Source organism: Lagopus muta, chromosome 1, assembly GCF_023343835.1.
Source record: "Lagopus muta isolate bLagMut1 chromosome 1, bLagMut1 primary, whole genome shotgun sequence".
In the NCBI taxonomy this organism is placed as follows: Eukaryota; Metazoa; Chordata; class Aves; order Galliformes; family Phasianidae; genus Lagopus; species Lagopus muta.
Genome location: NC_064433.1, coordinates 130,646,440 through 130,660,949, shown reverse-complemented (window position 1 = coordinate 130,660,949; position 14,510 = coordinate 130,646,440). Strand labels below are relative to the sequence as shown.

At 36.6% G+C, this 14,510-nt stretch overlaps 1 protein-coding gene across 2 annotated transcripts in view; it reads right to left on the bottom strand.

The window, feature by feature from the left end:
- Window positions 1–14,510, bottom strand: part of ATP10A (ATPase phospholipid transporting 10A (putative)) — a 109,087-nt gene that overhangs the window by 35,104 nt on the left and 59,473 nt on the right. For both annotated transcript variants that reach the window (XM_048954202.1, XM_048954212.1), the window contains exons 3-7: window positions 11,611–11,696; window positions 6,053–6,159; window positions 5,815–5,946; window positions 3,551–3,684; window positions 2,169–2,421 (exon numbers count right to left, since the gene is read on the bottom strand). In XM_048954202.1, the coding sequence (XP_048810159.1) occupies window positions 2,169–2,421; window positions 3,551–3,684; window positions 5,815–5,946; window positions 6,053–6,159; window positions 11,611–11,696 (712 nt within the window). The remainder of the gene's footprint in view (window positions 1–2,168; window positions 2,422–3,550; window positions 3,685–5,814; window positions 5,947–6,052; window positions 6,160–11,610; window positions 11,697–14,510) is intronic.

The window sequence follows — 14,510 nt, the reverse complement described above, 5'->3', positions numbered from 1 at the left end:
AGGTAGATGCATTTTATTAGGTTTTCTTGCATATATGGCAGTGCCATATCACCTACCAAATCAAAATGTTTAGAATTTCCTAACTCATGAAGTCTTCAGTAAAGTCTCAGGAGGGAAGCTGGAAGGCATCCAACAGTTATATGTCCCAAAACCTCAGAGGGGAATTCAGATACTCAAGTATAAACACTGAAGAGCAGCTAACAAATAATTTGCAATTAAGCACAGAGCAATGAAATGTTATTGATGCACCTCTTGTAAAAGAATGAGCTGTGGTAAGCATCTTACTCTATCTAAACAAAAAGATTTAAACAATGGAGAATTTAAGATATGGTTAGAAAATCAGACAGGCAAACAGCTTAAATGAAGCCTGAATGAAGAATCATTTTTATTTCTTGATTATAGGGAACAAAAGCAGTAAAAATGATCACTAAATATGCATAAAATGACAGAGAAACTTCTATTTTTCTGTAGAGGAGAAGAAATAAAGTTTAGAATGCCTTGTGTAAACAAAATATCATTTTTAAAATACCTTTATGTCTGTGATTTTATACCAACTGAATTTAGAAATAGCCTAAACACAGGAGTAAGTGAAATGAATGACAGAAAAAAATAATTAGTTTAGCTTATTTAGCTACTTAATTTATACTTTTGTTTGTAGTGAACTGCTTTTACTGTAACCTCAAATAGTGAAATGAAAGCATACACACTTAGATTTCTGTTAAATGCATTACGTTTGAGAAAAAGAAGATCTGAAAGTTGAGCCTCAAATTCAAGAGCCTGAGCTCAGCTTCCACTGATGCTATTCAACACATAAAAATACACTTTCAGCACTGTTTTAGTTGGCAGTACCATCATCATTCCTGCATTCTGAAATTAGTACAAACAAGCAAACAATCAATGGCAAAGGGAAAAAAAGGATGAACATGCAGTACTGAGAGGAGAACTAGGAGTCCAGAAACTGCTCTTAATACTAACTCTCCTTTCTTTCTTACCTACAGTACAGAGGCAGGAAATTTCTATTTTAATTCTTATTTCTCTAACACTGGCATAATAAGACTACCCAAACACCTTGGTTTTCCTGAAGAAGAGTGCAAAATGTCAGTACTACTTTAAGAGAAAAAAAGAACAATTGTCACATAATCCAAAGCTTCAAAATATTATTTATCACCTTGGAATCTTATAACATTTTTAGATTTTGCCAGTCTATTTTGATTATTTCTCTTATTCCGTATCTTTTTTTGCAAGCTGAATTTCTGTAATGGCTTTCAAGAAAAAATTTTAAAGCATTGATTTGTAAATATTCTGCTAAGAAATCTGATTTTTGCAATTAAGAATGCAATACTATAGCTATTGATATCTTCTGATACAGAGACAGAATATGATTTGAAGAATTAAAATCTGTTATGTAAAAAACAGTAACAATAAAACGTCAGAGAAAAAAAGCTTGACACTAACTGCAAACAACTCAAAAAACAGGAAATCACTTCATTATTTTGGTAGGGTGATGAGATGACACAGAGATGACAATCCCCATTTTCCCTTGTGACCAAAAATGAGTTTTCAGTGTACAATGCTGACACTTGGGCATAGTCTATCAATTGCAATGGAGTCACCTTAATGCAGTCACCTGTCACACACACAGGAACACCGAAAAGAACCTGACAAAAGTAACATAAAATATGATCTTAGGTCAGATTACATTTCCTGTGAATATAAAAGCCAGTAAGCTTCTTTATGTTTTGTTATATTATTATGTTTTCTTATTCCAGCTATTCAATCTGAGACCAATCTGGCTGCATGCTTAAAGCTGGTACTTTGCATTGTACACTTCAAACACACAATCAGTTGTGTATTGGTGATACTATCCAATTTGCTTAAATTAGCCATGGGCTGAAGTGCTTTACTAGACCAGAAGCTAAAGCTTGAAGCCCTAACTGTCTTGACAACATACTGTCCATGTTAGAGAACATTCTGAAAAGTCTGCCTTTACTAGCTGAAAAAGTCATCAAAATATAATAACATGAAAACAGTTATTATGGAGCATACTGAGTGGATACATGCAATTTCTTTTGTTTTTCTTTCTTTTTCAAGATTACAGCAATTTCTTAATCTACTTCAGATTTCACCAAAGCACAGCAGTTAGATATAAAACAAGATCATGAGCTCACCATTATCATCGTGGGAATACTCTATTCCAGAAACTGTGCATCTTCGGAAAACCATCTTATTTTCAGTAAGTGTCCCAGTCTTGTCTGAAAAGATAAACTGCACCTGACCTAAGTCTTCTGTGATATTTAAAGCTCGGCACTGCAGCTGAGAGTCTGTTTCTTCATCATATAAATCTTTATCTTGATGAATAAAGTACACTTGGCAGATTTTAACTATTTCAATGGAAACATACAAAGAGATTGGAATCATAACCTAGAACACAGAAAAATAAAATGAATCAGGAGAAAACAGACTGAATTTGTAAAAATCTAATTTGGCAGTAGTCTAGAATGCAAAGAGGCTATGTACTTTAAATGTCTACTGTGAAGCTATCAGCACATTTGAAAACAGTCTATCTGCTGTATCAGATTAAGAAAACGTCACGAATTGCAAAGCTGAAATCCATTATTATGTCTGGAAGAGTGATTATCAAAACTTGGACAGAAATTGAACTTTTCTGGGCTAATAAGATGTGCTTGGAACTGGCCAGGAAAACATAACAAAGCAAAACAAAAAGACAGTGCAGTCAGAATCCTGTAAATGTGTTCTGCACTTGAAGAACAGAATGAATTTATTCTGCATAAATAATACACTGCTTACAAATTCCCTTAGCAGCAACAAGAAAACAGAATGAGATGTGTAAAGCTTTCCATAGGAATGATTTCTTTAGCCCTGGCATCTGCACTGCAGATTAAATGAATGAAGAAAAAAAATAATTTCTGAAGAAAGAGATATGAGAAGCTTCTCCAGAAAAGATTTCCAGCTGTTTCTTAAGGTTTGTCAAAACTCCATGAAATATCTAATTTGCATCTCAGTTTTAGCCTGCAGATGTTTGTTCACACTGACACAGAGTTAAGAACCACATTTTCTGGAAGTGGTTAAAAATGTATATAACTTCTGTTCATACCATACTCAAAGTGGTACCCCACATCTTTGATGTGTTTCACAGTGGGTGCATATGAAGCATGCAGCCTGTTTTCTTTCAGGTGAATCCTATCTCTTCCTACTTGTTTAAAATAAAATAGAACACCTGAATCTTTTAGGGAAGGTTAGTTTTCAAGTGTTTTTCTTCTCCAAGGCCAATGTAGCCCTGAGACCTTACTGTGTGATCAGTGTGCTTGTTTTCAAAAAAATTTTCAATTTTCATCAGTGAATAGACCATTTACTTTCTTTCATTTAGATTTCTGTTTATATATTATCGCATTCTCTATATTTAAAATTTAAAGTGTCTAAATACATTTCTATTGTTTGATTATCTTCTCGGTAGTAGAAGGGGTACTACACACCCCACACACACATAGAAAATCATAAATACAGGTGGCATTATGCACAACTTGGATACCTGAAAAACTATGATTGCTGTCAGAAATAAATACACTGAAGCTAGAACAGGAGACAAGTATTTGCCATCAGGTCCTGGAACATCAAAAACTGGTTTCTTCTTCTCACCGTACTGCCATACCCATAGGCCGTGACCTGCAGAAGAGTTGAAAGAGAGAAAAGTCAACAGTAACTCCAAGATATAAAGGTATATAATATAAACTGGACCTCAGAGAAGAGTTACATAGGAAATTGATACTTGTTTTCAACTATTTAGTATGACTTGAAAGAGATTCACAAAAAACTACTTTTTTTTTCCCAGTAGGATTTAGGGTTTAGGAAAGGCATTTGTCTGGTCCTAAGGACAGTATCTACGACTCACTTTTTGGATAAACTTTATCCAAATAAAGCAATCTGGCTAGTGTAAAACAGTAGTTCAGGCTAAGAGTAGCAGCAGAGCCAACAGCAGGGAAGCTGAGGAACTAAGAACAGAAAAAAAATTAAGCTTTGCTAGAAACCTTGTGTTATTGATCGTGATGATAGTTAAATAAATATAAGGATATTATTATTTTGGGAAAATACACTCTTGTTAAAAACAGAAGGTTGCCTTTTTAAGAAGAGTGCTAGGAATTGCAGCTAGTTTCTTCTGAGAGATAGAGGAGAGACTGAAAACAGATGTCTGATGTTTGTAAGGTTAAAATCAAGGATGAATTTCACCACCATAAGAAGTATTCATATTATTTTAATTACGCGTCAGAGAACAACAGAAGAGAAACAAAAGTGTATTTTAAAATTAATCGTCTAGATTTTAAATTTGCCTTTACATCCTGATACAATAAAACAGCACTGAACTTCTGAAAAATACAAGCAATATTTAAGCCAATAAGGAAATTATTTTGTCTCAGTACTCCCAATATCCTCCTACTGATGGCTGTACTTCTATTCTTGATTGTACTCCCAAACCAAGAATGACCTACATCATGACTTGTTTTATAAATATCTTGACTCAGATTTCCTCCATTTATAATGTCTCGATAGAAGATATCAGATTTGACTCTTAGAGAACACAGTTTTGCATGTGTGCAGATTCAGTCAGCTCTGGTTTTGAATCACTCAATCGAATTTACTTCCAGCTGTGCATCGTGGTTATCACCTCCTGCACTTTGCTTTGGCCCTCTGCTGGTGGTTTCTGTCCTTGGAGCAGAAGTGACAGAGTAGACATCAGATGTGTCACCTGCTGTGTGCCCACCTATTCATATTTACACTCCCACAGCCCATTGTAGTCATGAAGCAACACAGCCTGCTGCTACTGGTTGGGACATCACCTGTCCTGTGGTGGTGAATGAGACAGCTGCAAGCAGGAACTCCCTGCAATTAAGCCTGCCTTCAATTAAGGTACTGCAGCACTTCAACACAACCTCGAGGACAGGGCTCCCTCACACTGAGATGCTACACCAAAGTGTCATCAACTCAGCGGAAACAAATACGAGGACTGATTCACAGCTGGAAAAAACTCATCTTTAAGCACTATTTGACAATACCTGGAAAAAGGCATGCTGAGATTTATTAAAATGGCATAAGACTGTTATTAAACTACACTGGTTGTTAGGAAACATTCTAATGTTTCCGACGCATGACTCACACACAAACACAAGAGAACACACAAACGTTAGGGATATGGAATTCATATGCAATATATTAACAATCATTTTGGATGCCAGATAATTAGAAACTCATTTCCTTCTTACAAACAAGTTTAAAAAAAGCCTGAAGAGTATTAAGCTCAGTATTTCCTTAAACTCTCCAGGAAGTCCAGAGGATCTTCTAATTGGATTTATGAAGATTGAGACATTTACATATTTCTTCAGTTTCAAAGCTGCAGCCTTGAGTTAATAAATAGTACTGGGGAACAGCACTGTGCTAATTATGTTTACTCTCTGGTCATAAATTGATCTGTTGGCTGACTAAGGCATGTTATACTCTACCACCTGTAATTTTGAGGTCACTATAAGCCTATAAAGTGGCTTCTTTTGGACTTGTCATTTTTGGAAGTGATAGAATGTATGCATCTGGATCTCGGATATTAATGACTTACACTTGATTGAAACTAAGAATCCATTTAGACAATCCTGTGTATTAAAACATAATCATTTCAAGGAAGAAAATGTAATCAAAAAGCAGCTATATGGATTTTGTTTCTGCAGATACACATGTTTTTGCTGAAGCTAAGCACGTGAATCTCAAGAGAGTCTGATAGTTAAGTTTCTATTTTTAAAGAGCACTTACCAATGGCAGAAAACAGACACATGATGAGAAGTATAAGGATACACCAAAGGACATCAGCATTCATCTGTCTTTCAAGCTTACTGCGTTTATAGCGAGGTCCATTATTATTTAACAAAGCTTTGGTCTCATGCCCTGCAAAAGCAATTGCATCAAATGATGTAATAGGGATTCCTGTCTGTATTTTAAGGATACTATAAAAAGGCAAGTGTGCTTAGTCAGACAGAAAAGCAATTTTTACCTGCATAGATTACAATTCCTACAACTTCTTCTGTATTTCTAATAGTACATCCACGTAACAAAAGATTTTCTTTGAACAGTCCATCCTTTTTTCCACTTTTATGTACACTGCAGAAAATTTAAAAGCAGAACAAAGCACAGCATGTCAAAACATTAAGCTTGTTAAATCATACTCTGTAATACAACAAGCCAAGGAAACATCTTCAGAGTTTAAAAAAAAAAAAAGAAAGTTTTCTCAACCTGACGGTGAAATATTCCCTTAGATCTTCCTCCTGGGACAATCGTCTGGCAGACTTTGAAAACTGAGAATCCCTACCCAGGAATCCCAGACATGCAGCAGTGCAGCTGAGCACTACCAATGGCTCTGGCTAGGCTGCGGGATATGCAAATGTACTGGACAAACGTTCAGTAGATACGAAGGCCAAATCCACAGCAACTATACAGCCAGTTCTATGCTTTGAAAATGCATTAAACTTTTCGTGCATGTACAAATTCTGCTTGTGCAATCACAGTAAACCCAATCCATCCACGGAGCAGATGTGCAGTGCATAATGCTTACACAGCGTTCATACGTTTTTATCAAAGAAACATGGGGAAACTAGGAAAGGGCAGGGCTTCAGATACAGTGGCACTAAGATACTAAGAAAGACTGATAGTGTATATCAGTCAGTTTAGTGAAAAAGAAAGGAAAAAATTTCTGAGAGTTCATCAATAAGGGAGATTGCTTTCAGAAGTGTCTCGCTGTGTAAGAAAGATGAAATGGGGCATGCACTCTGATGACTGCATGCACCAAAGTGCATGAGAAAAGTGGAACAATGCTACATCTTCACTACAACTTCTTATTGTCTGCTCTGTATAGACTGACTTAAATTTCAGTTGACTGAGAACTGCAGAAAACAGCCTTATGAGAATTAACTGCTGAACAATAATAACAGCTACTAAAGCATAGGGTTAGAATGTTTTATTAGGTAAGAAAGACAAACCTAATAATCATTTCAGACCTCTTCTGCATGAATAAAATGTAATTTAACAGTAGTATACTAATGCCTCAGAGCAGATGAAAGCAATCTGAAATGTGTTCTGCCCCTGCAGAGTATCATAATCATCACACTTCCAAATTCTAAAAAATCCAACAGCAATAGGAAACTAATAAAAGCTCAGAGTTTAAGAGAAATCCTGGAAAACTCCAATGTGTTATGCTTAAATTAACAGTGTTATAACACCAAACTTTATGGCTACCTGGTTTTGAATACTTAAAATAGCGTCCCCTGAAATCTGCAATCGATCTTAAAACTGTGACTTCTACAAAAAAGTGGATTTCATAAGGAGAAAACTTCTGCTTAGCCCAACCTCCCCATGGGCTTCATGTATGAGAAGAGGTTTTGTTCAGCAAATATCTGTAACTCACTGTTTCACCTTTTGCCAAGAGAGCTTTAAAAATTGGGAGCTGCTGTATGTCAATAGGTACAAATACTGACTACCAGATGGAGAACTATCCACATTTTGCTGGACTTGTACCATGGGGAATAATTTTGTAATGAATCCATAGCGCACAAAATACACTATTACTGGGATTCTGCCATTTGCTCTTCAAGATGGAACCGTGCTTTAGCCTTCCTTCCTCATAAATGGATGTTAGTTTGAGTTCCCAATTCAGTTTCCAAATCACACTTATGACTTCTTTTCATAAATGGACTTGATAAAGACAAATGTACTTAGGAAGTAATAGCTTTGGCTTATGATTTTATAGCCTTCATCGGTTCTTTACACTTATTGACTGTAACAGTGGACTGTGATAGGCATACTGCAGACAGCATGATTACTTGTGTGCTTGTTCTATACAATTAGATAGTTGTTCTTGCTTATCTTGTACCACATCTGATCCTGCTGAAGTTAACCCTGAGGTGCCAAGACCTGCCAACCTTCACTCACTGAACCTTCTCACCACAGCCCATCCTCACAGGCACCTTGCACTGCTTTTTATGTTCTCATATCCACATGAAGTTGACCAAATCACCTGTTCTTTAAGAAACATGGATGAAATCAATGTGCTGTTGTAGAAATAACTCTCCTGGTTTAACACGGGAACTCAAATACAACCTGAGGACAGCTCACATCAGCCTTCTGTTACGTTTTCCCTTGGAACTTAGCCAGCGCTAAATAGCAAGGTGACCTATCAATTCTGTATTCAGAAGACAGTATTTTCTTTCCTTCCCTCGTGTCTCAGATTTCTTACAAAGCAAGTAGTGGAGCTGTTTGCTTTCCAGTACTTGAGAATCACAAAGAAAACACTCTGCAGTCTTCAAGGTGGCCTCAGTGTCACCACTGAAAAGAACCTTCCTGACTCTCAGTGTTGACTGAAATGTACTCTCATGGACTTTGTACCACTAGAGTTTGTCAGAGAGACACTGACATGTACAGTAATGTATTTTTTTATTTAAAAGATTGTAATGTGATTTTCAATTATTTTGGCTTTGCAAACTCAGGTCAAGCTTTGAAACAGAAATGCAGGCATTGCACTCTACAACTACCTGAAGGGAGGTTGTGATGAGGAGGGGTTTGGCCTCTTCTCCCAGGCAATAAGCAGGACCTGGGGAAATGGCCGCAAGTTGAACCAGAGGAGGTTTAGGTTGGACATGAAGAAAAACTTTTTCTCTCAGAGAGTGGTCAGGCACTGGAATGGCTGCCCAGGGAGGTGGTGGAGTCACCATCCCTGGCTGTGTTCAAGAGGTGCCTGGATGAGGAGCTACGAGATATGGTTTAGTTTGTGATAGCAATAGTAATCAGAAGATTGTTGGACTAGATGATCTTACAGGTCGTTTCCAACCTTGATATTCTATGATTCTATGATTCCTATTATTGCTAGTATTTTTACTTCCCACATTCACTTCGGAACTTTCCAAGCAAATCTTTTGATACTGAATGGTTAGATACAGGTTTCTGTACTTTTCTTACAAAAAAGCCTTTTACCTTTCAGAGAAAAGCTGAGAAGCTGGAATGCAAACTATGACTTCCCCTTTTCCCTTGCACATATACACATAAGAAAGGTAGGAACAAGATTTTAAGGCCAATTTTGTTATTTTTGGAAGCCGGTACAGAATTTTTGAATTTTTGCCGTGCATACTGTACATACTCTGGCTAGACCCAAGCAGGCAGAGGTCATGTTAGGTTTTACACTATTCTTTTTACCCAGAAGATTTCTTACAGAGTAAATACGCTTGGGATATGCAAGGGTGCAGAAACAGCAGGGAAGAACTGAAGCAAGCACTTAAGAACAGGCAGTCTCCCTGCTCATCTGCACACCCAGAGTGTGATCAGTGCAGGTCATGTCAATGTCACTAAAGAAGTTATATGTAGTAATGTGTATGATACTATTTTGTAGGCATAGGATAGGGCCAGGCCTGTCTCAATGCATTTTGCAGTATTTTTCTTGGTTTGTATTATCGTATCTTTTCTCACTATGAGCTGTCAGTGCTACACTGCTTATCTATAATGATCACAGTTCAGAATTCTTACAATATGCACACTCAAACATTTCTATTCCTCTAAAAAATTGTCAACGTAGACATTATAACTATATTTTATATTTCAAACAGGAAAAGATGATAGACTTCTTTAAAAATAGAAACCTACTGTGCTCACAGCATCCTTATTTAAATAGCCTAGTAGCATTTCTTTGCAGCTGAGATACTTTCAACTAGGAGCTATCTGAATCTGTCTTTCAAGCAGTCACCACTGGTAAGATTTTGAATTAAGATCTGATTTTGACACAGCAATTACGTGCCTCAATTTAGATGTGCTAATTACTATTCATCTTGCTAACATGAAATATAGCCATGATTTCATGATGCTAATGAAGAAAATCAAAAACAGAAGGGAAAAAAAAACCCTCTCCATTGACAAACTTGGAGTCTGAGAGTTTATTTGTTGACAGTTGGTCTCTCTTCCCTTCAAATGTCCCGTGGACCTTCAGTTGTAAATGTTTTGGAGCATAGTTGATGAGACCTGGAAATTGTCTTATGCTTTCTGTCAGATTCACAAATGATATCTTGACTTTTTGTTGTGTATTTGTTAAACAGCCTTCCAGAACATTCTGTGGTGTTACTTGCTACATAACTCAGCTCTGTAGCTTACATGATACTGAACTTTTTCACAAGGAGTACATAAATAAATACATAACTGAAGACAAATTTATGCGTACCTTCTATAGCATTCAACCTCTGTTCAGATCTAGTGAAAGATATCCTAGTCCACGGACTAGGTGATCTTTAAAGGTGTCTTTCAATCCCATCCATTCTATGATCTTATGCTCAGTATTTGGGAACTGAGATTCAAACACAAGAATTGTGAAAGATAAGCTGCCAAACTTTCCATTTCCATATCTGGAAATGTCATTTCTGGAGTACAGCAGGCTCTCTATTAATGTAGACAGTTCCACACTCTCACACACTAATGTCTAATACTAAACTTTTATCTTTACATGTACTGTAGCGCACTGTGCTGTTAAATAAAGGAACACATTTTCCCACACTACAACTTGACGCAGTTTTGAAAAAGCTAGCCTGATTCACACCAGTTGACAGTACATCCTACACAATTTGTGACATCTGAGAGTAGTGACTGAGCTGGTAAATTGCATCATTATTAAAAATTCCCTAAGCCCCAGCAATTTTCAATCCTTATACCATTTACGCAATTCAATACTGCTCATCACTCCTAATCCAGATGATAAATTATGGTATTCTATAAAAGAATTAGTGTCTGTTTAGCTCTTTTAATTAAACTGTAGACCAAAAAAACCCAAAACATTCCTAGGATTTCATGTTGCATGAAGTTAATGACTCTAGAAAAACACAAGAGTGCATCTCTTAAGTCACCGCTAGTGCTGGTGTGTCCACACACTACAGTCCAGGCTACATTAGAAGGAAAGCACTGTGTACATACTAAAACATTTCTCACTTGTTTCTGAGCAGAACAAATTGGCCAGGGATGAGCACCCAGTTAATGCAGCCCTGTTTGTTTAGAATTGTTAAGTGGTTGTACGTGACTCTGCATGGTAATGCACAAGTATGCCCACTGTATGAGCCAATTGTTTTATTTGGTCTGAACGAGGAAAGGAATATTGCCATAGCTGGACAAATATCAGTTTCACGTCCTGATTTTCCTCAATGACGCTCATATTAAAAGAAACATCAAACAGACAAATCTTCATAAAAAGAGAGTAAAACATTGTGCTTGTTTATAGGCTCTCTTGGACTCTTGGACTGCTTTTCTATTTCCTACAACTTCCAAATTGACTTATTTTTATCTATGGGGAGAGGGAAAGGGAGAAGAGTGGCTGCAACTACACTGCTTCAAACACTCATTCTGGAGTGTAAACTGATTCTAGAGTGTAACCTAATCAAAGCTAATAACTACACCACCTCCCTCAGAGGAGAGGTTATTCAGTAGTGACAATGACACAGCTTATATAACACAGACCAAACCAAAACAGCATGTATTTTGTTCTGTATTAGAGGAAGGGAGTGTATACCAAAGGATATTACATGAAATACTCACATGGAACCTCGAAACCTACTTAAGTCATTGTTAGGATTCTCACACTCAATGACACTGGTGAACTTCAAGGGGTCAAATTCTGAGTCCTGAAATAAAAGAAGTATTAATTACTTATTGCAAAGACTTGTAAATTATATCCAGAATCACTTTCTTAAATAGCTTTCTCAATATCTTGTCCAGTCCAGTTTTTTTCCAAAGACAGTCAGATTAATGACAGTGATCACAGGCACTGAAAATCAAAGGGATATGAGGAACACCAAACTTCTGCAGGCACTTTGCAAAGTCTCTCTTACTTTTTTATGAAAGAGTATGGGCTTCTAAGGGTACTATTATTATTGCTTTACGGCAATAATAAATAAATTAATCTACTACAGTAAATTAGACACATATAACAAAATATTTACTAATTAACACTTAAAACCTTGGTTCTCTAGCTCATTAGTCTGAAGCTGGTATTTTTACTGACTGTAGATTTATTTTCCTGTAGGCAACACCTTGTTGCATTGGAGTTAAAACATCCTATCACAGCATAATGATTTGATTTTGTTAAATAAAAATCAAAATTCTTTGACAGATTAAATAGACCACGCAGTTAAATGAGAGATGCCTGGTTCAGCTGCTGGGACATCTGTTTGTCTCCAGAAATGCAGACTGCCATTAGGAAACTGCTTTGCCCACCCTCTGAATGAAAGAATCAATTATGAATCATCATTTTATTCAACTTTCAGTTGATAACACTGCAAATATTATGTTTTATAATGGTTTCGCTGAGCAGCGGTAGACTCCAACTACTACCTTTTAGACTATTTTATAGGAAGGGCTTCCTGAGAAATAGTAATCAAAAGACAAAAGTTTAAGCTCTCTTTTCAGCTTCTCTAAAATGCACAGGTGTCTGAAATATGTATACTTTTTTAATATTGGTTTTATTTAGAAGAAGTAAAAGAAGCTATTTGTAAGTAATAAATAAGAGACCAGAGGATATGCTAGGATCACAATCAGTGGTGCTCTTTAAAAGGAGGTGAAGAATTTCACCAAATACCTTTGGAAGAAAGACCAACTTACAGTACATAGGAGACAATTCAGACCACCCAAATCTGACACTGTTGGAAACCTTTACTGTAATTTTGAGAAACAAGAGATGTTAAGTGAACTGGGAAGCTGGGCAGTCATTTTGAGATAGCTACAGCACACAAGAGTGAAGAATCTCTTTTATTTGCGAAATTGAATTTGTAAACAAGGGGAAAAAAGCAATAAAAACAGAGGGCAGCTTTGAGCAAAGAATAAAATTGCCATGCTGAGAATCAGACTTCCTAAATTGTATCGAAGTTGGCAGTCAGGTACCTGAGACTTAGCAAGAAATCTAGATGATCTCCACACCAACTGTTGGTATTTAAGTTCATTGGATATTTCTCTTGGTCAGCCTTAAACTTCTCTAGGTGACTGAACTTGATTCTGGAAACGTTCAGTAGTATCTACTCCTATGGAGGCACCTGAACTTCTATTAGACTTTAGAATAGAGCAGAACCCATAAAGCTGCATGTTCACCTCCTTTGAGCCTTATTCCTCAGCTACTAAAGCTATTAGTAGTCCCAAGGAAAGAACTGCTGGTTGGAACACATAATGTGAAGCTTCCAGGTCTCAGCAACTGTTACCACATCTCTTAACCCGTGCACTACTTGTGTCTTTGCCTTCTGCTCTGTAAGGTGCACATCTACAGATGATGCACCATCACCAAAGTATGGGAAAAATAATCTACAAATACTGCTAAAAGTCTTTCAGTAATGAACTCTCTCTTTCTTTAAGTATTGTGGTAAAGAAGAACCAACACGGTAGATTAAATAGCATTTGCAAATTGGAGGGGAAGAATAGACTGGAAAGGGAAGCATGACTGCCTTTTTGTTAAAATACACACACTGATAGAAGTGTTTGTTCCTTTAGCACAAATTTTCATTCAGCAGTCCTAAAACAAGAAAAGAAAGAAATCTTAACACCTTCGCTGGATGCCTTTGAGAGAATCCTGGAGACACTTTATAACAAAAAAACAGTGTAATCAAATGCAACCTTTCTCTGGCTGCTAAACTCATCACAGACATTGCATGCCTTTCTATGCCACACAGATGTATTAACATTCACTTTTACAGCTGAACTTCCGTTTTGCTATGAATTCATGTCAGCAAAGCCAACAACTTTACAAATAAGAAAAAAATCTGCTTAGAAACTAGAGATAAGGTCTTCACAAACTAAAAAAAAAAAAGAAGGAAGGATCTTGAAGATCTCTCCCAAGATTATAGAGGACTAAACCTACCTGACCCCTATACCACTACGATGCAACATGCTCTTTCTCCTGTTTGTTAGGTTCTTTGTGTTTATGACTCAGTTTTGGAACAAAAAGTTCCCAAATCGTTAAATCTAACTGTGTATTTGTGTTCTGTTACAATTAACTTGAAATACGTGATTATGATCTTTAATCAGATAATATCCGGGAGGGGAAAAAATCCAATTAGAATAGTAGTTTACGTAAGGGAACAAAGCTGCTAAATTCTGATTTGTTGCAAAGGCTCCTTAGCTTATTAATAAATCAAATAGCTGCAACTCTTCCATGTGAAATGGAAGTGTAGATTTACACTGTATATTATAGCAACAGCAGTGTTTTGATGTGAAAATGCTTTTGGAAAATGAAAGAACAAATACGTTACACTGCCTGTGTGTGATCGCTTTTAGTGGTTATGAAGAAGCACAAAGCTAACATAAGATTTCACAGTGATCAAAGTTCTGTTCTTCTTTATATTGATATCCACACTTCAGTAACAAACAAAACATAAACTGTGATAATATTCTAATAATACTCAAAAGCTGTGGGAAGCTGCAGCTAGAAGGAAGTTAAAACAAAAATGCTGTTT